Genomic DNA, 23422 nt, shown 5'->3' with positions numbered 1-23422 from the left:
CGGGGTTCGGAAGTCACGTAAAGCCGTTGGTCCCGTTGCTGAATAACCACTGGTTCCATGCAACGTAAAAAAGGCTTAGGAGGTCACTTTGTGTATGATTGTGAGACTTGGGGTGGTTACTATTTGTAAACCTGGGATTTGGAGGTCCCTTAATGTGGGGTTCAAGGGCTTTGGAATAAACTCTCTTGTTATGGATTTATTACGTTAGAGGCCACTTCTTACATGAGAATATGGGCTTTAGATGTGACTCATTGTGTGGTGATACCAAACTTTGCGTGGTAGTCAAGGTCTCCGAGGTCAATCTGTCCGTGGACTTTTGGGGCCACCGTGTGGGGTTTCAAGGCTGTAGAAATCACTGTTTGTTAGAGGTACATTTTTTTTTTTTTTTTTTTTTATGTCACGTGTATTGAGACTAATCTTTTTTGGCTAGTTGTTGCCTGGGGTTTCTGTGCTTTAAAGGACTATTCTTAAGTAGGATGGCAATGCTCTCGGGTTGACACTACAGAATTAAAAAGCTTTGAGAGTCGCTGTTATCGGGGTTTCAAGGCTCTGAAAGTCACCTTTAGGGGATCAAAGCTTTTCAGGTCACCCTTAGTTTATAATTAATCATCTTCGGGGTTCATTCCTTATGGGGGATTACCAGGGCCAAGGCAGTCACTCTGAGTTGGCTTATAAAGCTTTGGAATTTATTCTTAGTGTGAGATTACGAAGTTTTTGGGGGTCATTGTGTAGCAATGAAGTTGTACAAGTGAAAATGATATTCATTTGTCTGTCAGTTACCAGGTACATTAAGAGAAATGTACGTATTAGAAGAGGAATGCTTTTATAAGTTTTACTATTTTCCCGGAAACAATTGACAAACTTTAGTTCGGATCTGAGACCCCGAGTTATTTTGATCATTTTTCTGTCAATAGTTAATCAGTTGTTTTGTGAGAAAAACTAAATGTAGCTCAGTGTATTTCGGTAATTTAATTACTTTGGCAAAAATGTAATTGCCGATAACTTTTTTTAAGGTAATTGTTTATCGAGGTCCCTTTGTTAAATACCTTGAGAGTGATATTGTGTCGTTACGGTATCAGGCATTGACACACGGTTAAGGATACAGCAGGTGCCCCTTGTTTGCGATTACTTCCGCATGATTCGCTCTCTCTCTCTCTCTCTCTCTCTCTTTGAACAGAAGAAGATTTGCTTCTTCCGAATATCTACCGACAGCATTACTAATAATACTCATTCAAGAGGAAGAGAAAATGAACTGAAGCTACGGATGAAAATAACCTTTGACGTTTGCAGCCATAAAGCATCTCTGGTGATATTATATTGTGGAATGTACCTACTGACAAGGCAGGTGATTAAAAGGTTAATAATATATATGCACATCCTTTTTTTTCGACGATTCTCATCTTCTTCCGTCTTTCAAGTGCAGGTTTTCTATCTCGTAACATCATCCGCTTCCATTTTTTCAATGACTTGAACCCAGGCTTTGTCCCTCGTAGAGAGAGAGAGAGAGAGAGAGAGAGGAGAGAGAGAGAGAGAGAGAGAGAGAGAGTCGATTGCGACAAATCGGGACCGTTTGGGACGTTTAGAGAAAGGTTTTGGAGGGCTAGAACTTGCGAGCGCGCGCAAGCTCGCGCTTATGTGTCTGTCTGTGTGCCTTGGCCAGCCGAATAAAATTGGAGTAGGTCGACGAGAGGGCCAAGGGGCGCGACGATTGGGGTCGGACGATCCCCCGAAAATGCCTTTCGAACACGTGTTGGTCGGTTGCCCATTTGGCTCCGCACCACAAAACAACGCTCCCGAAAGTCCCTGAAATTCCTCGACTTTCTTTGCGGCGTAGCTCTCGTCTCCGCACATTTGCTTGTTTTGCAGTCCTTTGGCTGCGGTTTTTTCTGATTTAGTGTACGAATCAGGCTTGTCATGTTATAATAGGGCACTGTACGAAAAAGTCTGGGACTACATGGTTTCAACCCCCCACATGTTCGTGTCATTCTTTTTTTGTTGGTAAGTGTATTTGTGCATATTAATGTCGGTCATTTCCCTTCATTTTGATTGACTACTTGCCTTTTGTTTTAGCCATCTGAATCTTGAAATACAAGTCTTATCTTTACCTTTTTCCACGTGTGAGCATTTTATTCTTTCGAAGCCTGCTTAGCAAGCGAATGGCCGTTTGGTTCGTGCCGAGAATAATGCCGGGAAGGCGGAGGAGGTTGTCAGGTGAAACTGGCGTTGTGCCTACGAAGGTCAGGAAGTTACAGTGGAATGAATAATGTCCATGAAAATACTATATGTAGCTATTTCTGTACTTGAATGCAGTGATGTATTAGTATGAGCTTGTTTAAAAATATACATTTCTAGAAACAAAATACTTTAGTTGTATTGTATCATGGGCTTCAGCACAGTCCATTGTTGTCATGTTTCTTAGTAAAGAGATCGCCATTGCGCCATCTTAGGAATGTTTATCAGTGCCTTGGGGAAACAGGAGGGGTCGTGGTGGAGATGGATGGAGGGCGAGGGGGAGGGGAAGCAGATCTCCAATAATTAAAGTCCGCTAAGTAGGCTAAGTGGAAAGAAATGGCCACGCCACAGTATTTCGGTTGAATGCCATGAGCGAGAAACAACAAAGGCTAAGAATACCCGGTGTCTTTTCTCGATGAACCGCCTCCCTTCTGGACACGCCTGACGTTACTGCTAAATAGTACTAGTAATAGTCCGCTCCGCTCCCCTCCCCTCCCGTGCCCCCAGCACTTGGCAGATTCAGCCGGTTCCCTTCGTATTCGAGTGCCCCCACAACATGCCTTGCCCAACCAGGGTCTAGTGCCAGTAAAGCTTCTCCTGTTGACAATAACGCAACAACCGCTCTCTTAGCGCGTTCTAGACTTTGTTTTTATACGGGAAAAGAATTGGTCTGCGAGTGATTTTATTTCTTGTTATTATTCAATAATCTTACAAGGTCGCTTTAGGGTTCTCGTCCTCCTACTACTTCTTGGGAAAGGTGAGCCGTTGTATGGAACCGCCTCTTTCCAGCCCGTGCAACTGCATCAGTAAAGATAATTCAAAGACAGGTCCTCTTCCTGCTACTACCACCGCCGCTTCCATTGTTGGTAGAATTGGGCACAATTCGTAAACCGACCATGGCTTTTCGAAGCATGTCCTTGAAGTACACTAGTACTGACGAGGATTGTACGCTGTATGCTCTGTATCCGAAGCAAGGTAAGGTGCGCAGGTTGTTTGTTTTCAACTGGGAATAATGTTGGGATGATTTTCGGTGCATTGGCGCGGAGACGTAGTAGAATTAACTTTGTTTTAGCCAGCAAATCTCGCTGTAGCTAATAAAAAAAAATCTATGCCAATAAATGTTTTTCATTAATTGGAAAATGACTTCATTTGAAACAAAATACGCATTACAAGGTTCACCCCTGAGGTACGGGGTCAAGGATGTCACTCTTAAGAACAAAACTTCCGCATCATCACCCTCTTCATTCACCTACGCAAAAAGACTTATCGGCAGACGTTTATGCAATATTATATAAAATATCTTGTACAATGTATACACATAGGTATATATTAGATATTACATACATATACACGTAAATATATTTGTATGCATATTATGTATATATATATAATATGTATATATATGTATAATATATATATATATATATATATATATATATATATGTATATATATATATATATATATATATATATATATATATATATGTGTGTGTGTGTGTGTGTGTGTGTGTGTGTGTGTATGTATGTATGTATGTATGTACTATGTATGTGGAGAGGGAGAGAGAGAGAGAGAGATTTTTGAATGGAAAGAGAGCAATTTCAAGATTTTTAATGGCAGAGAAGTGTGTTTTAGATGCGTAGGTGGTGGAGGGACTCATTCGATGTAAAGATGGATGGAAGAGGGAGGGGGGTAGGGGGGGATGGATGTCGACTCCGTGGCTGGTTATGGAAGGAGTGGCGGGTACAAAGTTGTGGGATGAGAAAATGAGTCGTAGTCGCTTCGTTAATTTCAGCAAAAGATCAGTACTGATTGGGAACGTTGAAGATAAACTGCGAAAACTAACGAAAGAATTGGAAATGATTTGCAAGGGACACTTGAGAGTAACTGTGAGCAAGAGTAAGGTGATGAGAGTAAATGGAGACCAGGAAGAAGCAGCAATGTATATATATAAATAAAATGAGAGAGTATGAGAAAATAACAGTAAATGTAATGGATGACTGCAAAGGCTACAGGATAGGTGAAAGACTGAATTCAGAATGGAACAATGCTCGCAAAAGATTGGGGGAAGAAATTTGAATATCCCGGGAAGCCAAGATGGAAATGTGTGAAGGATGTTAGTTAACTTTCCTTTGTGAAAGTTTGTAGGGGATGGATGTGAATGAATAAAAAAAGTTTGAAAAGTTAGTTGAACTGTTTGTACAGTAATATGGACCTTAAGAACAATTGATAGGGTAAGAACTGTGGCGATTCAAGGAAGATGTGGTAAGAGTGTTAGTGTAGACGAAAAGAAGAATCCAAGTATTTGAAAGTGTATGCCTTGTAATGTACAAGAAAAAATTAATAGGCCCGTATACTGGAACTGTTTTCAGTAAACTACTACTTTCCACAGTCGTCCAGTTCTCATCCATTTTGCCTGGATGAGGTAGCTAGCACACGATCTTTGAAGCCCTGGTTGTGGTCGCACAATCATAAAGCATCCAGCTTACAGGTTCAAAGGACTGTGGTTTTGAGTACGTGCGAACTCCAGGGACTGTCTTAGATCACATTGGAGAAGCAGTTAAAACAGACCAGCTACGTTCAGTATACACCGAACTGATCCTGGAAAACAGCCCCCTCGGTGCTCCAACTAACATGCAACGAATACGCAATGTGAAGTACCGAATGAAAAAGAGAGATCGGCCTGGTCATTCTAATAACTTTGCTGATCATATTCAGCAAATAGATAATTTAGTGCACTCAATGCCTTTGTACCGCGAGTGATACATGAGAAAAATAAAATTTCTTCTGTCGTAATGTACACCCAACAACAAATTGTAGACAAACGTTTTTGCTGAGAACCTTCTTTAGGAGTGTTCTCGGTAGAGACGGAACCTTCAATCTTGGAGAACTTTTTGTCACTAGAACAGTGTATAAATATCCAGCCGTAGAGCATGTCAGTACTAAAGAACATACAATCTTCTTTGGTCCTGTTCTTGTTGTTTTAGATTCAGCTGGCCTTATGGCAGCACGGGCTCTTGCTCCTAGAGTTCCTCCGTGGTAATGCCACCTGTCCACCCTCTTACCTGTTGAGTTAATAATTAGGTGGGCAATAAATTGACTAAATATTTTAGTCAGAATTTGATATAAATGACTAAATAAATAAACATTTAACATCACTCTTACCTTTATGGACGACACTTGTTTAGTGTATGGAAGACTGAGAGGAGGCGGGAGGGAGGAGGAGAGGTTATTGTTTTGGAGGGGATTCCTCCCCCCTCCAGAGGGACTTCAGGAATCAAGGACCCATCTTGGAATACTTCTCTTTGGTTTTTACTAGCACTGTCTTGGGTGCTTCCCCTCTTCATTTTTTACTGGCACTAGGACCAGCTTGAGAGTCATTGGACCCATTTTGCACAACAAAACTGTCCAGAGAGATTTGTGTTGGATACATGGTTTACATCTTTGTTGGGATGATAATTCTTCACAAAATTTTGTACATCACTCCACTTTGCAAACGTCCTTAATCACTGAAGTAGGCACATTATGTATGCCCGTTTGCTTTTTGAATTTTTCAAACCAGCCTCTGCTGGCCTTAAATTCACTAACAGCAGCTCATGTTGTAAGCATTTTCTTACTGAGATCAGCATGCAACAGCCTTGCCTTTTCACAAATCTCCTCACTTAGCTGCGAGTTCTTTCTTAAATTCCATAGTGTATCTCACCTCTTTTACAGAAGGGCTGGCACAAAAAAACTACGAACAAAGGGAGAATGGGTCACGAGAAAACATGGGTGCTTTGTTAGGGTGCTCATTATAGGGCCCAGTCACAAGGTGGGCCCTGGAAGGAGCCAGGAGTATGAAATCTGATGATATGTACAAAACCCAAGTTAAAATTTTGTCAAAAACCGAATCGTACGAAAACCAGGGCGTACAAAATCTGAGGTTTAACTGTATATACAGATATATACTTTTATTATTTGTTTTATAGTGTATTCCAAATCTAATTATACATAACATATAATATCTTGGAAAGTGCAGCATTTTGCATGGCTTCTTATTTGGAAATGCTTCCGAAACTGTAGTGAATATGAATGTTCTTGACTTTTAGACATCCGTGAAGTCTCAAACATTATGCTGGACAAAATCTGCGACATGTCAACAAAAGTCTTCCTATGAGACTGAAGTTGTTAAGTTCAAAGTGCAAAGAAAGTTTTTTTTAAATGGTTGGTTGTAGACTATCCAGGTTACTGGTTACCAAAGCAAAGGAAGATGCAATTTATTAGTTCATTGTTTTGATTAAGGGAGTCTCTCTCTCTCTCTCTCTCTCTCTCTCCTCTCTCTCTCTCTCTCTCTCTCTCAAGAGTGCAATTCAGCAATCAACCAGATGATTAGATAAGCAATTATTGATATCATCACACTGCACTTAATACGCCATCATTGAGAGATAACAGTGATATGCTTTTCGGCTGAGAGAGAAGTTAAACATCTAACAGACTTCATTACTGTAAAGAACTTGACCTTTTATTTTGAATTTGAGAATCATAGGAAAAGATGTACAGACACAAGCACCGTAAGTAAAGTCATCAGCAACATTCTGCAGTATATTATGTGTGTTATTTAAGAAACTGAGGGTGCAGTGCTGTTGAGGAAAAAAAGAAGTGGTTTATAAATTACTTCTCCCTCTAAGTGATGCCCAGTGCCCCTTCTAAAAGACTGGTTAAATGAATCATGTCATACTTAGGAAAATAGAGCAGGGATAAAGCCATTTCTGAAAGTGACTGGCATGTGTTTCTGATGTACGTACACACTGAACTCTCGGGACTGTTGAACTTGGCATGTCCCCCAGAGATGAGGAGTGGTAGCAGCTTGCATGGCTCTATAAAGGGATACAGTTGACCCCTACCTATTTGTGGTTCTGGATTCGTGGCTTCACCTATTTGTGGATTTTTCTGTGGAATGTATATCCACATTTGCGGAAAATTCGCAAATTTGTGGAATTTGTAATCGAGAAATATTCCCAAATTACTGTATTTTCATATTTCCATGACTAAATACAAAATAGGAGTTAGTATAAGCATTTCTATAGGTAGGTCAAATATTCATAGATTTTTAGCCTTTTCGAGGCGGGGGGGGGGTGGGGGGGTTGGGGGGGGGGGGGGGGGGGGGGTGCAGTGCAATTTGTGGTCCAATATTCACCTGCAAATCCTGGGTGTTGACTGTATATTATTTTTAAAAACTATTATTTTTCCGTTAGCTATTTCAGATACGACTGCACTATATATGAGTAACTGGTCTTGTGAGTGTGAATGCAGTTTAAGATATGTACACCCATTATACAGTGAAGTATAATTGTTCTGCAATGTTTAACGAATAATAAGGAAGCTAATTTTATCATTACAACTGCAAATACTGTAGGCATGACGTAAATGATGCTAAGAATCATACCAATTACAGTACATAATACCCCGAACTTGCGCGAGGTTAAGTTCCAGACCCCCTCACACAAGGGGTAGTTTCACGTAAGTTTGGCACAGTCTGTGAAAATGCTAATAAATGCTTGATTCTAGAATTTGAACACCAAATATGGCCATAATCATGCTCCCTAAGTATTCGGCTAACTTTTAAATAAAATTAAAGTTACTGTAATTTCATTTAAGAGTTTTCTTTGAGTCACTAGGTAAACTTCATAAGCCAGTCAAAACGAAGGTACACAGGTCAATAAAATAAAGAGAACATGTATGTACATAGTAATGTTTGCAGAGGGCGAAGGTAAAATTAAGTCAATTTAAAATCATGTACTAGTGTAAGGGCTAACTACGAGAGAGAGAGAGAGAGAGAGAGAGAGAGAGAGAGAGAGAGAGAGAGAGAGATACGCAAGTCGTGAGGTAAAAATCTGGAGGGGTATCATCTTTAGAAAGTGTGAATGGGATTACATCTTCTGAATGCACATAAACTGTATGTGCTGTAAGTATGTAACATAGTACATACAGATTGTACCAACATTTTTCTTGGAGGTTAAGAAAGTAATTTTCACAGAACGACAACTCTGTTATATGTCTGATATGTTTTACTAGTTGATCATGGAGGTCTTATATAGTAACAAACACATTGAATTACGTACTGCCTTTTTGAAAAGTGCAGTGACTTTGAGGATGGGTATCGCATCTTGTAAAAGTACGTATATGCACTAACTGAGAGGCACTGTAATTATATACCTTTGAATCATATTTATGCATGTACAAAAATAAAAATAATAAATTTTTAATAAAGATTTTATACAGAAAAACTTTAAAACTTAAACATTTACATAAATTAAATATAAACACTTTTGCAGGGTAACGGTTTTGCAGTGTTTCTGGAGTATTCTTAAGTGTTCGCGCTATTGTGAAGAACTCGCGTATGATAATTAGTTAGGTTCCAATGCAAAGTTCATGCTATTGTGAATTCGCGCAAATCATATTGCTTAAGTTCGGGGTATTACTGTATTGATTACATCTGATCACAGAATGCAGCCAACAAAGAAAACTTCAATAGGGTAAATGATATTTGAAGTAAATGAGAAAAATCCCTCACATTTGGTTTTAAAACTTGGTTACGCCCTTGGGAACTCTGAAATAGGATAAGAATGTTAATATCTTGTGCCTCAGTCTGCAGTATTAACATATGGAGTAAAAATATTCTTGTGAATTTCTGTAAGGAAAGGCGTGTGAGACTAGGTAACCTTATGACCTTTCGTAGGCATGAAACCAAACAAACAATTTATGAATTTAACCAATTTCACATCCTTCTCCCTGAGCCCTCTTAATATTTTCATAGCATGCTCAAGTTGTCATATCCCTCAGCAATTCCCACATTATAGAGTACTACATCTTAGCAATTCCCACATTATAGTACTACATCTTTTTCTCTCCCTACCGTTACTGTAAGGCTTTTTTTTTTTTTTACCATTTTTCTGATCCTGTTTATTCATGGTTAACCGGCTTTCTATTGCTCTCATTAAGTTATTGTTATTCCAGACAGTCCTTGGGCTTGTCCCTTTTTCATCTTCCTTAGGGGTCTTTTTAAACTTCAGTTATTAAGTTGTTTGTTGGTCCCGCTGTGTTCTTATCCTCCAGTTCATCATTCCAACATTTCTTTATTTTCAGTTTTAATTTTTCTTTTCTTCGTTTCCATCTCTTCTCAGCCACTGTGATATCCTGAATATTTTTTTTTTCTCCACTATACTGTCTTGAGATTCTTATTCCATTCGTCCCAACTTTTCTTAACCTTTGCCACCTGCTGTTTAGTTTCTCCCGTCTCTTCGGATGCAGGCTTATTCGGACCTTGGCTGATTCGGACCATTTGCTAGGCTGATTCGGACAACTGTTTAGGCTAATTCGGACATATATAAGCATTCCGCATCGTTCGGCCCCGCGAATACGAAAGCCACCAGGAATTGGGACGTCAAATGTATTTCGCCGTGTTTAGTACGAGCCCCTGCGGGTTAATTACAGTCGTCCGAATAAATATTACTTAAAAATCTTGTTCAGGAGGTAAAACTGCATAGAAAAATCGGCCAATCATATGAAGGTCCGAATAAGCCAGTACATGGTCCGAATCAGCCTGCTCCTAATCAGCCAAGGTCCGAAAAAGCCTGTTCCCGTCTCTTCCCTATTCACAGTACGTCATCTTTCGTGCCTGCCCTGTGCCACAACTTGAAAGACTTATTTTTAGACAACCTTTGCTCATCATCTTGATTCCACAATGAATCTGTTTTGTTTCTAACCCTTTCTGTGTTTCACGCTACATACTTATTCTGTTTTAAATACCTATTGTAGTAGTTTCATTAACCACTTATGGATTCAGAATAAACCATAACTTTATTTTGACACTCGTTTTCATGCTTTCATTACTCTGACGGGCTTGTTTTTCGTCATTTTTTATCTCTTAGTTAAATTCCCTGTAGAGAGATAGATCTGTCAGTGCACCTCAGGCAGTGAACTGTAGGCATTACTTAATTTAAGGTTTTTGGAAGCCTCCAAACCTGAAACAGAAGATATGATGAAATAGCCTCCTCCCTCCTGGAAAGCAAATTAATCTTCAAGGAAGAGGGGGCAACATTAATCATTAAATCAGCCTGAGGGCCTCCCGATACTTCCAACGACGAATCGATGGAAGATAAGGAAGAAGACATGGGCACATAAACTAGCATCATGGGGCGTGACTGAGGAAGAAGACGAAGCATATGGGCCAGGTGATAAAAGCCCTTCCCACGAAGGAAGAGTCGAAACTCGATGATGCTCCCTCTTACTATAAAATAACTTCCAAAATCCAATGCAATTTAGGCCACTCACAACATTCTGGGCAGGGATTAGTTATAGTACAAACATTAGCAGGACACCTATTACATGTGGAGTGTAGGTCCGTAACCGAAGAAGCCAGGAAACGAGAACATGGGAAATCTTGAATTCCGGGCACATACGTTGGCGAGGTCGAGACAACACAGAGCAAGCCAAAATAACACAAGCACACACACACACAGACAAGCAAAAGAGCGAAAACGGGCAAACAACCGGGATGGCGGAGAGTAAGCAACCGCAACTCTAACCCTCTCACCCAGGCGGTTTTAAGATAAAGACTAAACACCGTAGCATGGGTGTGCAGTCTTTGACCAGTTTTCATCCGATTTATGCACGTATTGCCAGATCTCACAGATTCCTTGCTTTTTCATTTCCGATTGTTTAACCAGATCCAGCTAGGTGTTAGAAAATTATCCCATTGTTAAGACCTCAGGTTTGTAGCTATGAAAAATGCAAATTGTCTTAGAAAATTTCTTTTTTTTATTATCATTTTGGTCCTTAGCTACACCCATTATTTAGCCTTTTACTTTACCTTCATTTTGTTTACTTTCTTCCATCTTGCTGTCCAATATATTGCCAACTCTCTTTTCACCATCTAAGAGCTTGATGACTTGACAGGCCCTAGTGCTGGGCCTTATAGCCTGTTTTTCATAAATCAGTCAATCTGACTGTTAGATTATCTTGCCGTAATCTTTGTTATGTAAAGCAAACTTAAAGTAGTATGAAAGTGGCCACTGGGACTAATTAATCATCTCAAAATGATGTAGCCAAGCATGTGTAAATTTGGACAAATCTCAGTTGGCAAAGAGCTCTTTCACATCTTGGAATGATTTGATACAGAAGTTGACAAAAGGGATGAAACCTGATATGAATAATAATGAGATACATAACTAGCAACAAATGGAGTGTTCGATTTTATGACAGGTAGAAGAGACAGTTAGTTGGCATAGTTGTTTAAAAACCAGTATGTAAAACTGTTTGATATACACACTAGTAAATTAGTGTGTAGCAACAAGTTAGTTGGCATAGTTGTGAGAAAATAACCTTTTTGTAAAACTGATAAACTAGTAAATTAGTAGTAATACTATAGAGCATTCTAAATGTAATGGTCCTTATTTCAGGGAGTGAAAGCCCAATATTCAGCAACAACCAAGGCTTCCATGTTACACAGGAAGCATTTGAGAACATTGAAGCCATCATCATGAAGACTGAAGGTACACAAAGGCCAAATGAGATTTCTGCACCCTATGAAGCACCACAGTTTCCAATTGAACAAATTGAAGACAAACTAAAATTACATCGACAGCTTAGCAGGTAAGTCTGTTTCACTGCCTGTACTATATTTGATAATTTGGATGGAGCTTCTAGGGAACCAGCATTTTTTCTCTCAGGTTCTTTGAAGTCCTTGCGTGAGTATAAGTATAATTTTATTTCATATGTACTAACACAAGTTTTATCTTCGAGACATAATCGTCTCAGGTTTTGCAATCCGAAGTTACTAGAATTATTTTGGAGGTATTGTTGTGGAAATGCTTGACAGGCACACAATCTGGTGCATTTGTAAGTAGAGGTTTTGTTCTAAGTGATTTTTTGGAGGTAATTGTCAGCTCAAGGGAAGATAGGCCAATTCTCTGCAGGGTCTTTTCAGAGGTGCCCATTGTATTTTGTTAAATTAATTAATTTTACCCTCTATTAAGATAGTATTTTTGTAATTTTTTAGGTTTTCCAAAAACATTTCTATTGGTTTTTTTGGATATGCATTTTTCTGGGATCAGGTGTTAATCAGTCTGTGTTTGGTTTTGTTAAGTTAATGGAATAGGTGTTCATTAGTGTGAAGAAATTTTCTTTCAACTTCTCTACATTATTATAAAATGACATCTTTTTTATACTATTACACAGTATATAGTATGGTACATGGAAGTGTTGTCTTCTCTCACTTATCTCTTTCTTGATTAAGAAATGGCTGTTCAGCTCTCTGCCTCTTGGTAGTTCTTTAAGACTTTACATTGTTAGTCAGATCGGGGATCCAATGGTAAACAGGGGTAGCAAGGTATGATAACTTGCTCTCTGTAGTCTTCTCATCTGTCACATGAATTATGTAAATACCCGTGCTGAGCGGTCAAAATAAGACAATATTAATTTAATGCTATTTCATAAAAAATATTGGTGAAACTGGTATTTTGTGTTGTGTGTGATAATGAAAAATTGGTGATTACCAGCACTACATTACTTTCTGTTTTAAATATAAAATTTAGCTTATCAAATATTTTTGTTGGTTTTATTTTTTTTTAACAATATTGTTACTGATTTATTTGGATTTGTATGATGCTCTTTTAAAGGATACAGATCTTCAGGCATCCTAAGATAACAGGTTTTGCATCTTGGGAGTTTTGAATTTGATTTACAGGTGTTTAAATCTTTTCATCTCTGTAAATCACTGCTCAAAGATGCAAATGCTTAAGTGTGTACAGTAGTTGTAGAGGTGTGTCAATGCTATTTCATGTAGTATGTACAGTACGTACATGTACTTTCTTTTGACTTTTATGACTCATGTTCAATCATTTACAGAAATTAAAGCTATATTTCCATGTTTCCCTGCCATCATCTGTTTCTTTAGCTAGATCATCTGATATCAATTTCGTTTTCTCCCAGTTTCTTGGTCAATATTTGGAATTTTATTTGGAGGCAATCCTAATTTGACATTTTTTCAAAACCTTACTTTGAAATGTGATATATTGACTTTTTTCCTGTTTAAAACTAAATTTTTCTTTGCATTTCCCATTTCTTTGGGATTTCAGATCTGTTCTTAAAGAACATAACTATACAGTATAGTGGACCTGAAGATTTCTTTTCTTGATTCATGGTTGGATTTCTGATTGATCAATTATAACTCTTTTAGTGTATACTATACTGCTTGTACTCATGCTGAGTACTGGCGCTTATCATTCTCTTTGGATACACATTAGCTTATTCTTCAGAGGTGCTATGGCCCATATCTATGCAATTACTGTTGTCGTTTGTAACTTGCTAGCAAGGGGAGCTATTGCAATTGGCATTTGCCCATGGGTTCCCAGTCTGTTGCCTATCATCTGTTAGCTTTTCACATTTTCAGCTTTTTTCCAAGAACCTCAGAGCCATTTCCAACAAATGTTGGTCAGAAGAATTCTAGGAAGGAAGGGCTTCAACTTCCTGGCTCATTTTTAGGTGACCAAACCGACTACCCGCAAATCCCTTTCAGGTGAGCATTGCAACCACTATGTATATCATTGTGTTGTCATTTGTGCTGTAGCTGGATTATGAAGCCATCTGCAATGTATGAAGGGTCCTAACAACCAATGGTGGTTTTTAGTAGTGAATTGTTCCCCACATTTGAGTTTAGAGGTGCTTTTAATTGTGTAGGAACTAATTCTGTAGAATTATGCATAGAGATTACACTACTATACATGCGTACTACCATTCTTCTCTGTGACATTTTTACATTTTGAATCACAGGGTAGGGTAGTGGTCAGTAATCACATGGTCAGTTTTGTGCCTTCACCGAGAAAGTGATGTTGGGGCATAGTGGTTTTGGTTGTTTGCCTGTTTTTCTGCTTGTTAGATAGATGGTTTATCATAGATTTAACTAAAAATCTGGATTTAGACACACGTGTAACATGGTTGCAGTTGTTTGTAATGATTGGCTTGTTAATCACACTTTTTTGGGAATATGTACAATACTAGTAACAGTTTGTGTGTGTAAATTCAGTTTTCATAATAGTACTCCTCATAATGAACTATTCCAGATAAATTGTATTATTTTTCAGATTTTCTCTCCATTCTTTATGTACAACATATTTTTTTTTTTATGAATGACCCAAAATTTTCTGCAAATTACTGTCATATCACTAGGGCTTAATTTGGTTGTAACTTTAGCAGTTCTTAGCTCATTCCAAATTCTTGCTTGTATAATGTTCTTACTCATGGGCCATAACTGACTACATATACTGAATGTCCTTTTGTTTCCTTTTTAAAGCATCATGATGTATTCAGAACCATCTGTAACTTTTTATGCCCATGCTTGTTAATCTTGTTAAATATTAAACATCTTAGACAAAGATTACAGTACTCATTTCTAATTTTGTTTTTTTCTCCATGTGACATGTGACACATCAGCGAGTTACACAGACTGTAATGAAAACTGAACCAATCTTTGTTCACAGCTTCCCTGTGTGTAGGTTCCTGGCATATAGCTGTCTTTGTTGAGTCATTTTAGTTTTCCTTATAGCTTGAATGGGTAACCTGCATATTCATGAAATGTTTACAGTATTATTTTGGGTAATTGCTTTGTTCACATGAATAGCTTTTGCAAATGTTGTTTAAAAACTTGTGTTGTATTTTGTAGTTACAATCTTAACTTTGTATTGTTAAAATGCTTGATCATCCTATTTTTCTACTTTTATATAAATACCCTAGACTGGATACACCACATTTAATAAAAGATTTTATTAAAGACAGGTAGTGCATTCCATAAATTTTTTATGGGTTTTTATTTGTGTTATACTGTACTTTCATTTACTTTAATGACTGACTGTTTTGTAAGTACTGTAACTTATTTCCTCATTTCAAGTCTCAAGTTTTCATCATGAATATACATTCACATTTTGGTGTTAACATATTTGCTCTTTAAACTATAAAAGGTATATACTTTACTTGTAAACTTTTAAATTTTGTTTACAAATTTACTGGCATTTGAATAGTTTTGAGTTTACCCTACTAGCTTGGAAGTTTGTTCATTCAATTTGTGAATGAAATCTTATAAAGTGTACACTTTTAGCTTATTCAGATTGATTTACTAATACATAACCATAAATTTTGTACATACATATCTGTTAGTGTGAACATCTCTAACAAAACTTTAGATAAGATTGTTGTCAGATACTATATGTATTCTGAAATTAAACTTTCTGTTCATTTTATGGATACTATACTCTATCGGCTCCTTCATGGCAAAAAGGGTAGGGCATGGATGGTGACCGGCGCTGCCACATCAAATATTTCAACTTATGTTTTATGGTATATGAAGGCAGCATAAGTTATACAACACAAATATAATTGGTTGATGATCAATTTTTGCCAACTATTAAAAGCCCTCTTAATTTTCTAGTACTTAACAACAATAAAACAACAAGTTTATTCTTAAACGTGGCAAAAAAAATTTCCAGGGCTGCCTGTTCCTCTCTCAGGTGTTAAGCTGACCTCAGGGCATAAAGATGTCAAACAGCCCGTGCCTCCACAAAGGAAGCTCAGGTGTCTGTCGCCTAACAAACAACAGGAAGTCCTCGTTCTCGCATTAATCTTCATCCACAGGCTTGAGAAATTGTTCATAGGGTCGTTAAGTACTTTCCTAAAGAAAAGGCAAACCATGCAAAGGTATCTTGTACGTTAACAGTAAAAACTGATACAAAAACAAGAAAAAAACAATTAAAAATTCCGAGTAAATGGCAAGGTTGGAACTAAGTCTGTAAAGAAAAGAAGATATAAGAATAGACAAATTTTATGAATACTCTTACTGGAAAGAAACGGACCTTATTATGGATAGATAATAAATTAAACAGCTACCAATAATCTTATTTGTGTAGCCTATGTACATTTATGCTGCTCTCTCTCTCTCTCTCTCTCTCTCTTTCTGCTCTGCTCTCTCTCTACTAGTATTATAGTATATTATATATATATATATATATATATAATTATATATTATATATATATATGTATATATATATATAATATATATATATTACTACAGTAAATTAACACAAAAACAAGTAAAAGTACAGAAGTCCAGCAGTAGCTTGTGATAATCACAAGAAAGGTCCAAAAAGAGATTTAATTAGGCCTATATGAAAAACAAGAGACCTGGAAGAATGGAAATATTTTCGAAGGAGTGTCGAGGCAATAGGGAACACCCAGAAGTATACTGCTCCTAGGAGACATTAACAAACACCAAGGAGGTTAAACTTCCTTGACAGACGCATGGATTAAAAGGGGTAAATTGGAAGGGTAGGCCTTTAAAAACTTGAGAGAAGTACATTTGGTAATGTAGGGGACTGGTTAAATCGCCATGAAGGAGCTGATAGGGTATAGTACTGATCATAACATCCCCTAGTGGCTTTAGCAGAAAGTACAGTGAAAAGTACTGCAGCTTTTTTACATTTACATATTATGTGTAACTTTCCTCTATTTTTATAGAGGCTAGCTGATATTAATGGTATAAGTACTATGCAGATCTGCCTTTTGTATTTTTAACTTACCATTAATGCCTGTGGTTGATTTGATCTGTTCATTTTAACCATTTCTTTGAATTTATAGGTAGCTCCTATTTGTCTAACTAGGATGCTTCCCAGACGGTAGTGTAACCTGGGTTGTTGTGGGCAGAGGATACGGGCATGTTCCCGCCCCATGGTCTGAATGAATAAATAACAGATCTAGGGGAAAAAATAGAGAGAGTAAGACCATAGAAAAGACGGCAAAAGATTATTGGGATAAATGAAACAGATAATTCATCCAAGTCACAAAGGATTAACCTTAGTGAAACCAGAGAGAGAGATGACCTGTTGTGTGGAGCTCTCATTTTCTCAGCACAAAGGAGAATACAAACGGACATAGCATCTATAATGAATCGAGCGGTTGAATGATACGATAGATGTGGACAAAATGATAGATGATTTTGCTAGGCACAAGAATTGTTGTCATCTTTTGATTTAAGTGATATGTCTTCATTGTTTTATTTTCAATATTTTACGTACTGAAAGCCCAGATTTACCATTGTTCAGCTACTGTTTATTCTTCTTGGCTGTTGTGATCAGATACGTCATTATTATTTGTATGATGAGTAAGAGGGCACAATACAGAAGAAAAAATAAATAAAATGATGTAGGCTTTTTTATTCCATGTTCTGCTAAAAAAAAATGTGTGGGTATCAAGTGCCTGTATAGTATTGAGATATGAAAGTGATGCGTAATGAAATATATCTTTGATCTTTAGGGAAAGTAGCAAAAACTATTATGTGTATTACTATTATTTTTATTGTTCCACCGGATGAAGGACTTGATGCTGGTTATTGAATATGTCAAAAATATACATTTCATGTGCATCAAAATGCACTCGCCTGGTTCATCTTCCACAAGTGTCTCCCCCCCCCCCCTTTATTAAATTCCTAGCTACGCCCCTATTCCCAGACGAAGATTATTTTGAACATTTGTATCCATAACTCTCTTGGGTTTAATGGGAATACACTCATGTTTCAACACTTTATTGTCATATTATTAATCAAATTTCTTAATCTTCTATTTTCATCATGTAAGGCACTGTAGGGAGTTACTACTACTTCTTATAGCATAACAGTAACAATCCTTATGGAAATAGCTAAAAGCCACGAAGTGTCAAGAGCCAGGATATTGTTATTAGTTAAAGTGGAAATTTCATCTTGAAATTGTTTGAGATGTGAGTAATTTGGAACACTTAAAAAAATTTTGACTGAATGAAAGGTTTCATAAAAGTAACTTATCAAGTAATTACAAAGCTAAAGTAGTTCCTCGTTGGATGAGTGGTTTACATACTTGCCTACCAATTCGGTAGTCCTGAGTTCAACTCCCCGCCCTGCCAACGCAGAATCAGATGAATTTGTTTCTGGTGATTAGAAGTTAATTTCTTGATTTGATGTGGTTCAGATCCCACAATAAGCTGTAGGTCCCGTTGCTAGGTAACCAATTGGTTCCTAGGGACGTAAAAATATCTAATCCTTCTGGCCAATCCTAGGAGAGCTGTTCATCAGCTCAGTGGTCTGGTTAAACTAAGATATACCTAACAAAGCTAAAGTATCTACCTCGCGTGACAACTTTGAATTTCACTATAACACTTCTTAATCGTTTTATCTAGATGATAGTCCCTGCTTACTATGAGGAATGGTAAAACAACACGGCAGCCATTAAACAATTCATTTCTGCTGCCCATGATGTAAACATCGCACCATTTGCAGCAGCTTTTGTTGGAATTTGCAATTGATATTTCATATTGGTGAGGTACAATTGTTTTGTTTTGGTTAGTGCAGACTATAGTCAGTCTTTAGTAAAATTTAGACCAATTTTTCAACAAATATGTCAGATTCTAGTATTCTAGTGTTCACCATTGCAATGGGGTAGGCTGTACTGCTAGGCTACTGAAAGCCTGCTACAATTCTCATACTATCTGCATGAAATGTAGGGGTCAAGATTGCAGTGTGGATAAAACCTGTATTGAATGTGCAATGTGGGATAGTAATCAATAGGAAGTTTTGAGATCTCATTTAGATAGGCTAGAGAAAGATAGAAAGAGGAAGGTGGCTTTTAGAGCTGAAAAACACTCTCTTAGCTTAGAAGCTACTACACATAGGCCTAGCTTAGAGGTTAGTCCTATTACTCTCCATTTATCTCCTATCCTTACTTTCCCTCCTAATACTGGCCCTCTCACTGAACGTCCTTCTACCACATGCCTGGCTCCCTTGCTTCAGATCCTAATACCATAGTCAGTATCAAGGGCAGGTTTGATAAGAAGCTTAATTTAGTTGTCAGTACTGTGGTTGAGTCGGGGAATTCTATTCAAGTGATTTTGCAAAATGTATTCACAGAAAAAGTGCACAGTGATAGTGCAGTGCAAGTGGAGGAGGTGGTTACTTGTCCCGTCAGTTCTCCTAGACCGAGGTCACTGTCCTGCTCCCCTGACCCTGGGAGAAGATACCCGGAATGTCCATGGGAGGCTGAGGGAGTTTGCCCACGGGCAGTCGCCCCTCAACTGCACATGTTGTACAGTTCCAGGTGTGGGAAGACAGCCATTGGAAAGGCTTGTCCAGGAGTATGCATGGCATGTCATCAAGCTCTTCCAACAATTACGGTGTGGACAGGAAGGGCTGTACATGTCACCTGGACTTTTTTCAACCTCTTAAGCACTCTTTGGTTAGCCTTCCCACGATCCTGATTCGATGGGGAGTCCAATGCCTGTTAAGAAATATAAGCAGTCTCTTCTTAATCCCAGACCTTATGTGCCCGCTTTGGTCCATCAGTACCCTCCTTTGTCCGCTTTAGACGGTCTGGAGTTTGTCTCACATGTCCGCTTGGCTTTGTCCATGAGTGCCCACACCTGTCTGTGTTGCTGCCCGCTCAATTTTCGTCCACCAGTGCCCGCACTGGGCTCTCAAATACTTGACTTTAAGATGCTCTGTGTTGCCTTCAGAGTGCCCAACGCCTGCTCCCAAGCAGCCCAGCACCTGCTCCCGAGCTGCCTGGCGCCTGCTTTTGAGCTGCCTGGTGCCTGCTCCCGAGTGGCCCGGCGCCTGCTACCGAGCACCCTGACGCCCTCTTCTGAGTACCTGGCACCTGCTCCCAAGCACCTGGCGCCTGCTCATGAGCGCCCAGCACCTGCTTCCAAGCACACGATGCTTGTTTCTAAGCACCTGGTGCATGCTCCCGAAAGCCCAGCACCTGCTCCCAAGCAACGGGGCCCATCATCGATTTAGTCATCTCAGAGACTGCAGTCTCCTGTGCCTCCTCCAGTCAGACCTTCAATTTCATCTCCTTTGTCTGTGGACCCTGATGAGCCTGCTCTGGCTCCGATTAAACAATAGTTGATGCAGATTATGGACCCTCTAAAAGCTCCTACCATTCCTAAGCCTGTCCAGGATGACGACCTGTCTCCGATCTCTTCGGAAGAAGAGAATGAACAAGAACTTGCAGCTCCCTCAACATTTTCTGCCATATTGAGGTATTTTATGGCAAACTATCCCTCCTCCTTTGTCCCAACTGCCCATCTTTGTCAGCCTTGACATTCTTGATGAAGAACCAGTCCGATGACAGTGCACATCTCCCCAAGATGGCTCTTTTCTCTTCCTCTAGGATGTCACTTAAAGAAATGGAGGATTGACTTTCTGCCAAGACAGACCAGGATAAAGCGTCTTTCACCTCTCCTCCTCCTACCTCCTAGACTGATCCACAGGAGGTACTTGTCATACATGACCGGGGAAGCTTCTTCTTTGGGAGTCTCTTCTTCCTCCCAAGGGGAGTTCTCTGGTTTGATAGACTTGTCTTGTTGTTCGGCTTTTGATTCAGCCAAGACTATGTTCCTGTCCACAGAACTTGATCATTTGACCAAGGACATCATCAAAGTTTTTGAAGTCCTCAGTTTTCTGGATTTGGTAGTGACCACATTGGCCAAGAAGATCAAAGATCATCAGGATGTGGATAGGAACTCTGGTTTGGATTGGCTAGGGGTTTTGTCCTAGTAAACCATTAGAGATGGCTCACATGAGCTCTCTGCCTTTGTTACCCTTGGGATGCTCAAGAAATGAGAGCTATGGTACTCCTACACATTCAAGGGGGTTACCCAGTTGGAAAAGTCAGCTCTGATGTTCTCTCCGCTGGAAAGAATCACAGGAGCAGAACTTGGATTGTCAAGTATACATAATTATATACACATAATACACAGATATATTTTTTGCATAATTAAGCTATCATAAATTCATTGTCACCACCATATTTATCCATCAGAGGTAAGGGAGATAAAGGGGAGTGAGAGGGGAGGACTCTCAAGTAATGGAGTAGCTTAAAACACACACACACACACACACACACACACACACACACACACACACACACACAGGGGAATTAAGGCCTACAGTAGATTTGTTTGCTCAGAAAGAAAATAAAAAAAGGTTGTTCATATGCGTGTTTGGCACTTAGAAAAGAAGCAAATATTCTTTCTTTTTAGTTATCTAGATGTTTCTTGGTTTAGTAGCAGGTGGAGGAATATTGTTCCAGTTGCTTTGATAAAAGGGAGTTTATTGTGGTAGCTGAGCAGAATGATTGCTTAAATGTACATTTCATAGTCCCCCAAAAGCTCATTAAAATTAAAAAAAAAATTTAATGAGCTTTTGGGGGAAGGACTTCTTTCCACTTCTGATAGAAGGAGAGTTGTCAATCAGAAACCTCTATGAATATTTTTAAATTGTTTTGTAACTAAAGTGGTCTGGTTAAACATCCTCCAAATATCAATAATGTACATATATATTCTTCAGACAAAGGAAATGTGAATGGTTACTATTAAATGTTACTGTAACTCCTCAATTTGCTGCCTTTGGGATATTTATCAAAAAGAGAACAAGAACTACTCATCTGTAAGGAAAAATTGAACTCATGCACAGCAATGATTCATCACCTCTGCATGTATAGATATTGCTTTGAAAGCATTGATAAATCAGACATTCACAGCTTAATTGCAAATGATATTTTCATAATAAAATAAGTTTCATATATATACTTACTAAGTAATTACACAGCTATGTTATCATCTCAAGCAGCAACTTTTTAAAAATTTTGTGGTAGCGCTTCTTAATTGTTTTAACTAGCTGACAGTCCCCACCCACTACAAGGAACACTGGAACAACACAGCAGCCATTAAACAATTCATTCATGCCCTTATGTCTGTGAGAGGGGAGGGCGAGCTCTAACATACTAATTACTTGGTAAGTACGTATATGTGAAAATTAATTTAATTATGAAAATATCATTTTCATAAGTAACTTACCAAGCAATTACACAGTTGAATCCCACATTTATATATATTTATGTGAATATATATATTTATATGTATAAATATATATATTTATACATATAAATATATATATTTATATGTATAAATATATATATTTAGGTTTGATCAGCGGCATAGCCAAAAATTTAGTAATGGGTGAGGGCCCTTTTTTGGAAGATGAACCAGACAAGCACATTTTGATGCACATATTTCTTACATATCCAAGAATCAGTACGTACTATTAAGTGCTTCATCTGGTGGAATGATAATAATAATGATAATATAATAATAATAATAATAATAATAATAATAATAATAATAATAATAATAATAATAATAATAATGGCAGTCCCCGGTTATTGGCATGGTTTCCGTTCTCGGCATGGTGCTGATAAGTGAAAACTGCCATTAACAGAAACCTGGTGATATATGGCACTTAAGGTGCCAATATCTGGTTAATGACACCGATAACTGGTCAATGGTGCCTCCTTTAGGTATGTTATGGTGCCATAACTCTTATTATTGGCACCTTATGGTGCTGATAACCGGAACTTGGTCCGTTATGGCGTCATAAATCTCTAATTTTATGGGGCTAGATAAATGCCATAAAACTGGGTTGCCAATAACTGAGTCTGCCGATAACCAGGGAGTGCCTAATAGTTTGTCACATTCCCTTAAGATCAAAGATATTTCATTCATATCGCTTTCATATCTCAATATACCCCCACATTTTTTGAGCAGAATAAGGAATAAAAAACCCTTCAGTATTGTTTTTTTTTTTTTTTTTTTCTGTATTATGCCCACTTACCCATCATACAAATGATGCTGTATCTGATCACAACAGACAAGAGGAATATAAACAGTAGCTGAACAATGGCAAATCTAGACTTTCAGTATGTGAAATACTGAAAATAATACAATTAGGAGACATCACTTAAATCAGAAGACAACAACAATTCTTATGCTTAGCAAAGTCATCTAATGAGTGCTCTACACAACAGGTTGTCACAGGTATAATAAGCCCAATCTGACATAAGATTCATATTTTTCCGTTGAGTGGGTTTCATCTTCTCTCTCTTCTTCTCTCTCCTCTCTCTTCCTCTCTCTCTCTCCCTTCTCTTTCTTCTCTTCTCCTCTTCTCTTCTCTTCTCATGCAAATTACTTCCTCCCACTTTGCCCACTTCTCTACCTCTCTCCCTTCCTTCGGTTACATCTCTATATATATATTTATATGATATAATATATATATATATATATATGTCTAATATATTTATATAA

The 23422-nt window shown here is 38.2% G+C and overlaps 1 protein-coding gene across 1 annotated transcript in view; it reads left to right on the top strand.

Annotated features, from left to right (window-relative positions):
* The first annotated feature begins 2658 nt into the window (after window positions 1–2658).
* LOC135225737 (AMP deaminase 2-like) overlaps window positions 2659–23422 on the top strand; it is a 140413-nt gene continuing 119649 nt past the window's right edge. Inside the window, 3 exon segments of the mRNA XM_064265130.1 lie at window positions 2659–3207; window positions 11671–11863; window positions 13662–13787. Of these exon segments, the coding sequence (XP_064121200.1) occupies window positions 3129–3207; window positions 11671–11863; window positions 13662–13787 (398 nt within the window). The 5' untranslated portion in view covers window positions 2659–3128.

The sequence above is a fragment of the Macrobrachium nipponense genome, chromosome 13, assembly GCF_015104395.2.
Source record: "Macrobrachium nipponense isolate FS-2020 chromosome 13, ASM1510439v2, whole genome shotgun sequence".
Classification (NCBI taxonomy): Eukaryota; Metazoa; Arthropoda; class Malacostraca; order Decapoda; family Palaemonidae; genus Macrobrachium; species Macrobrachium nipponense.
Note: the sequence above shows the minus strand (reverse complement) of the source record. Positions and strands in the feature narration are given on the sequence as shown.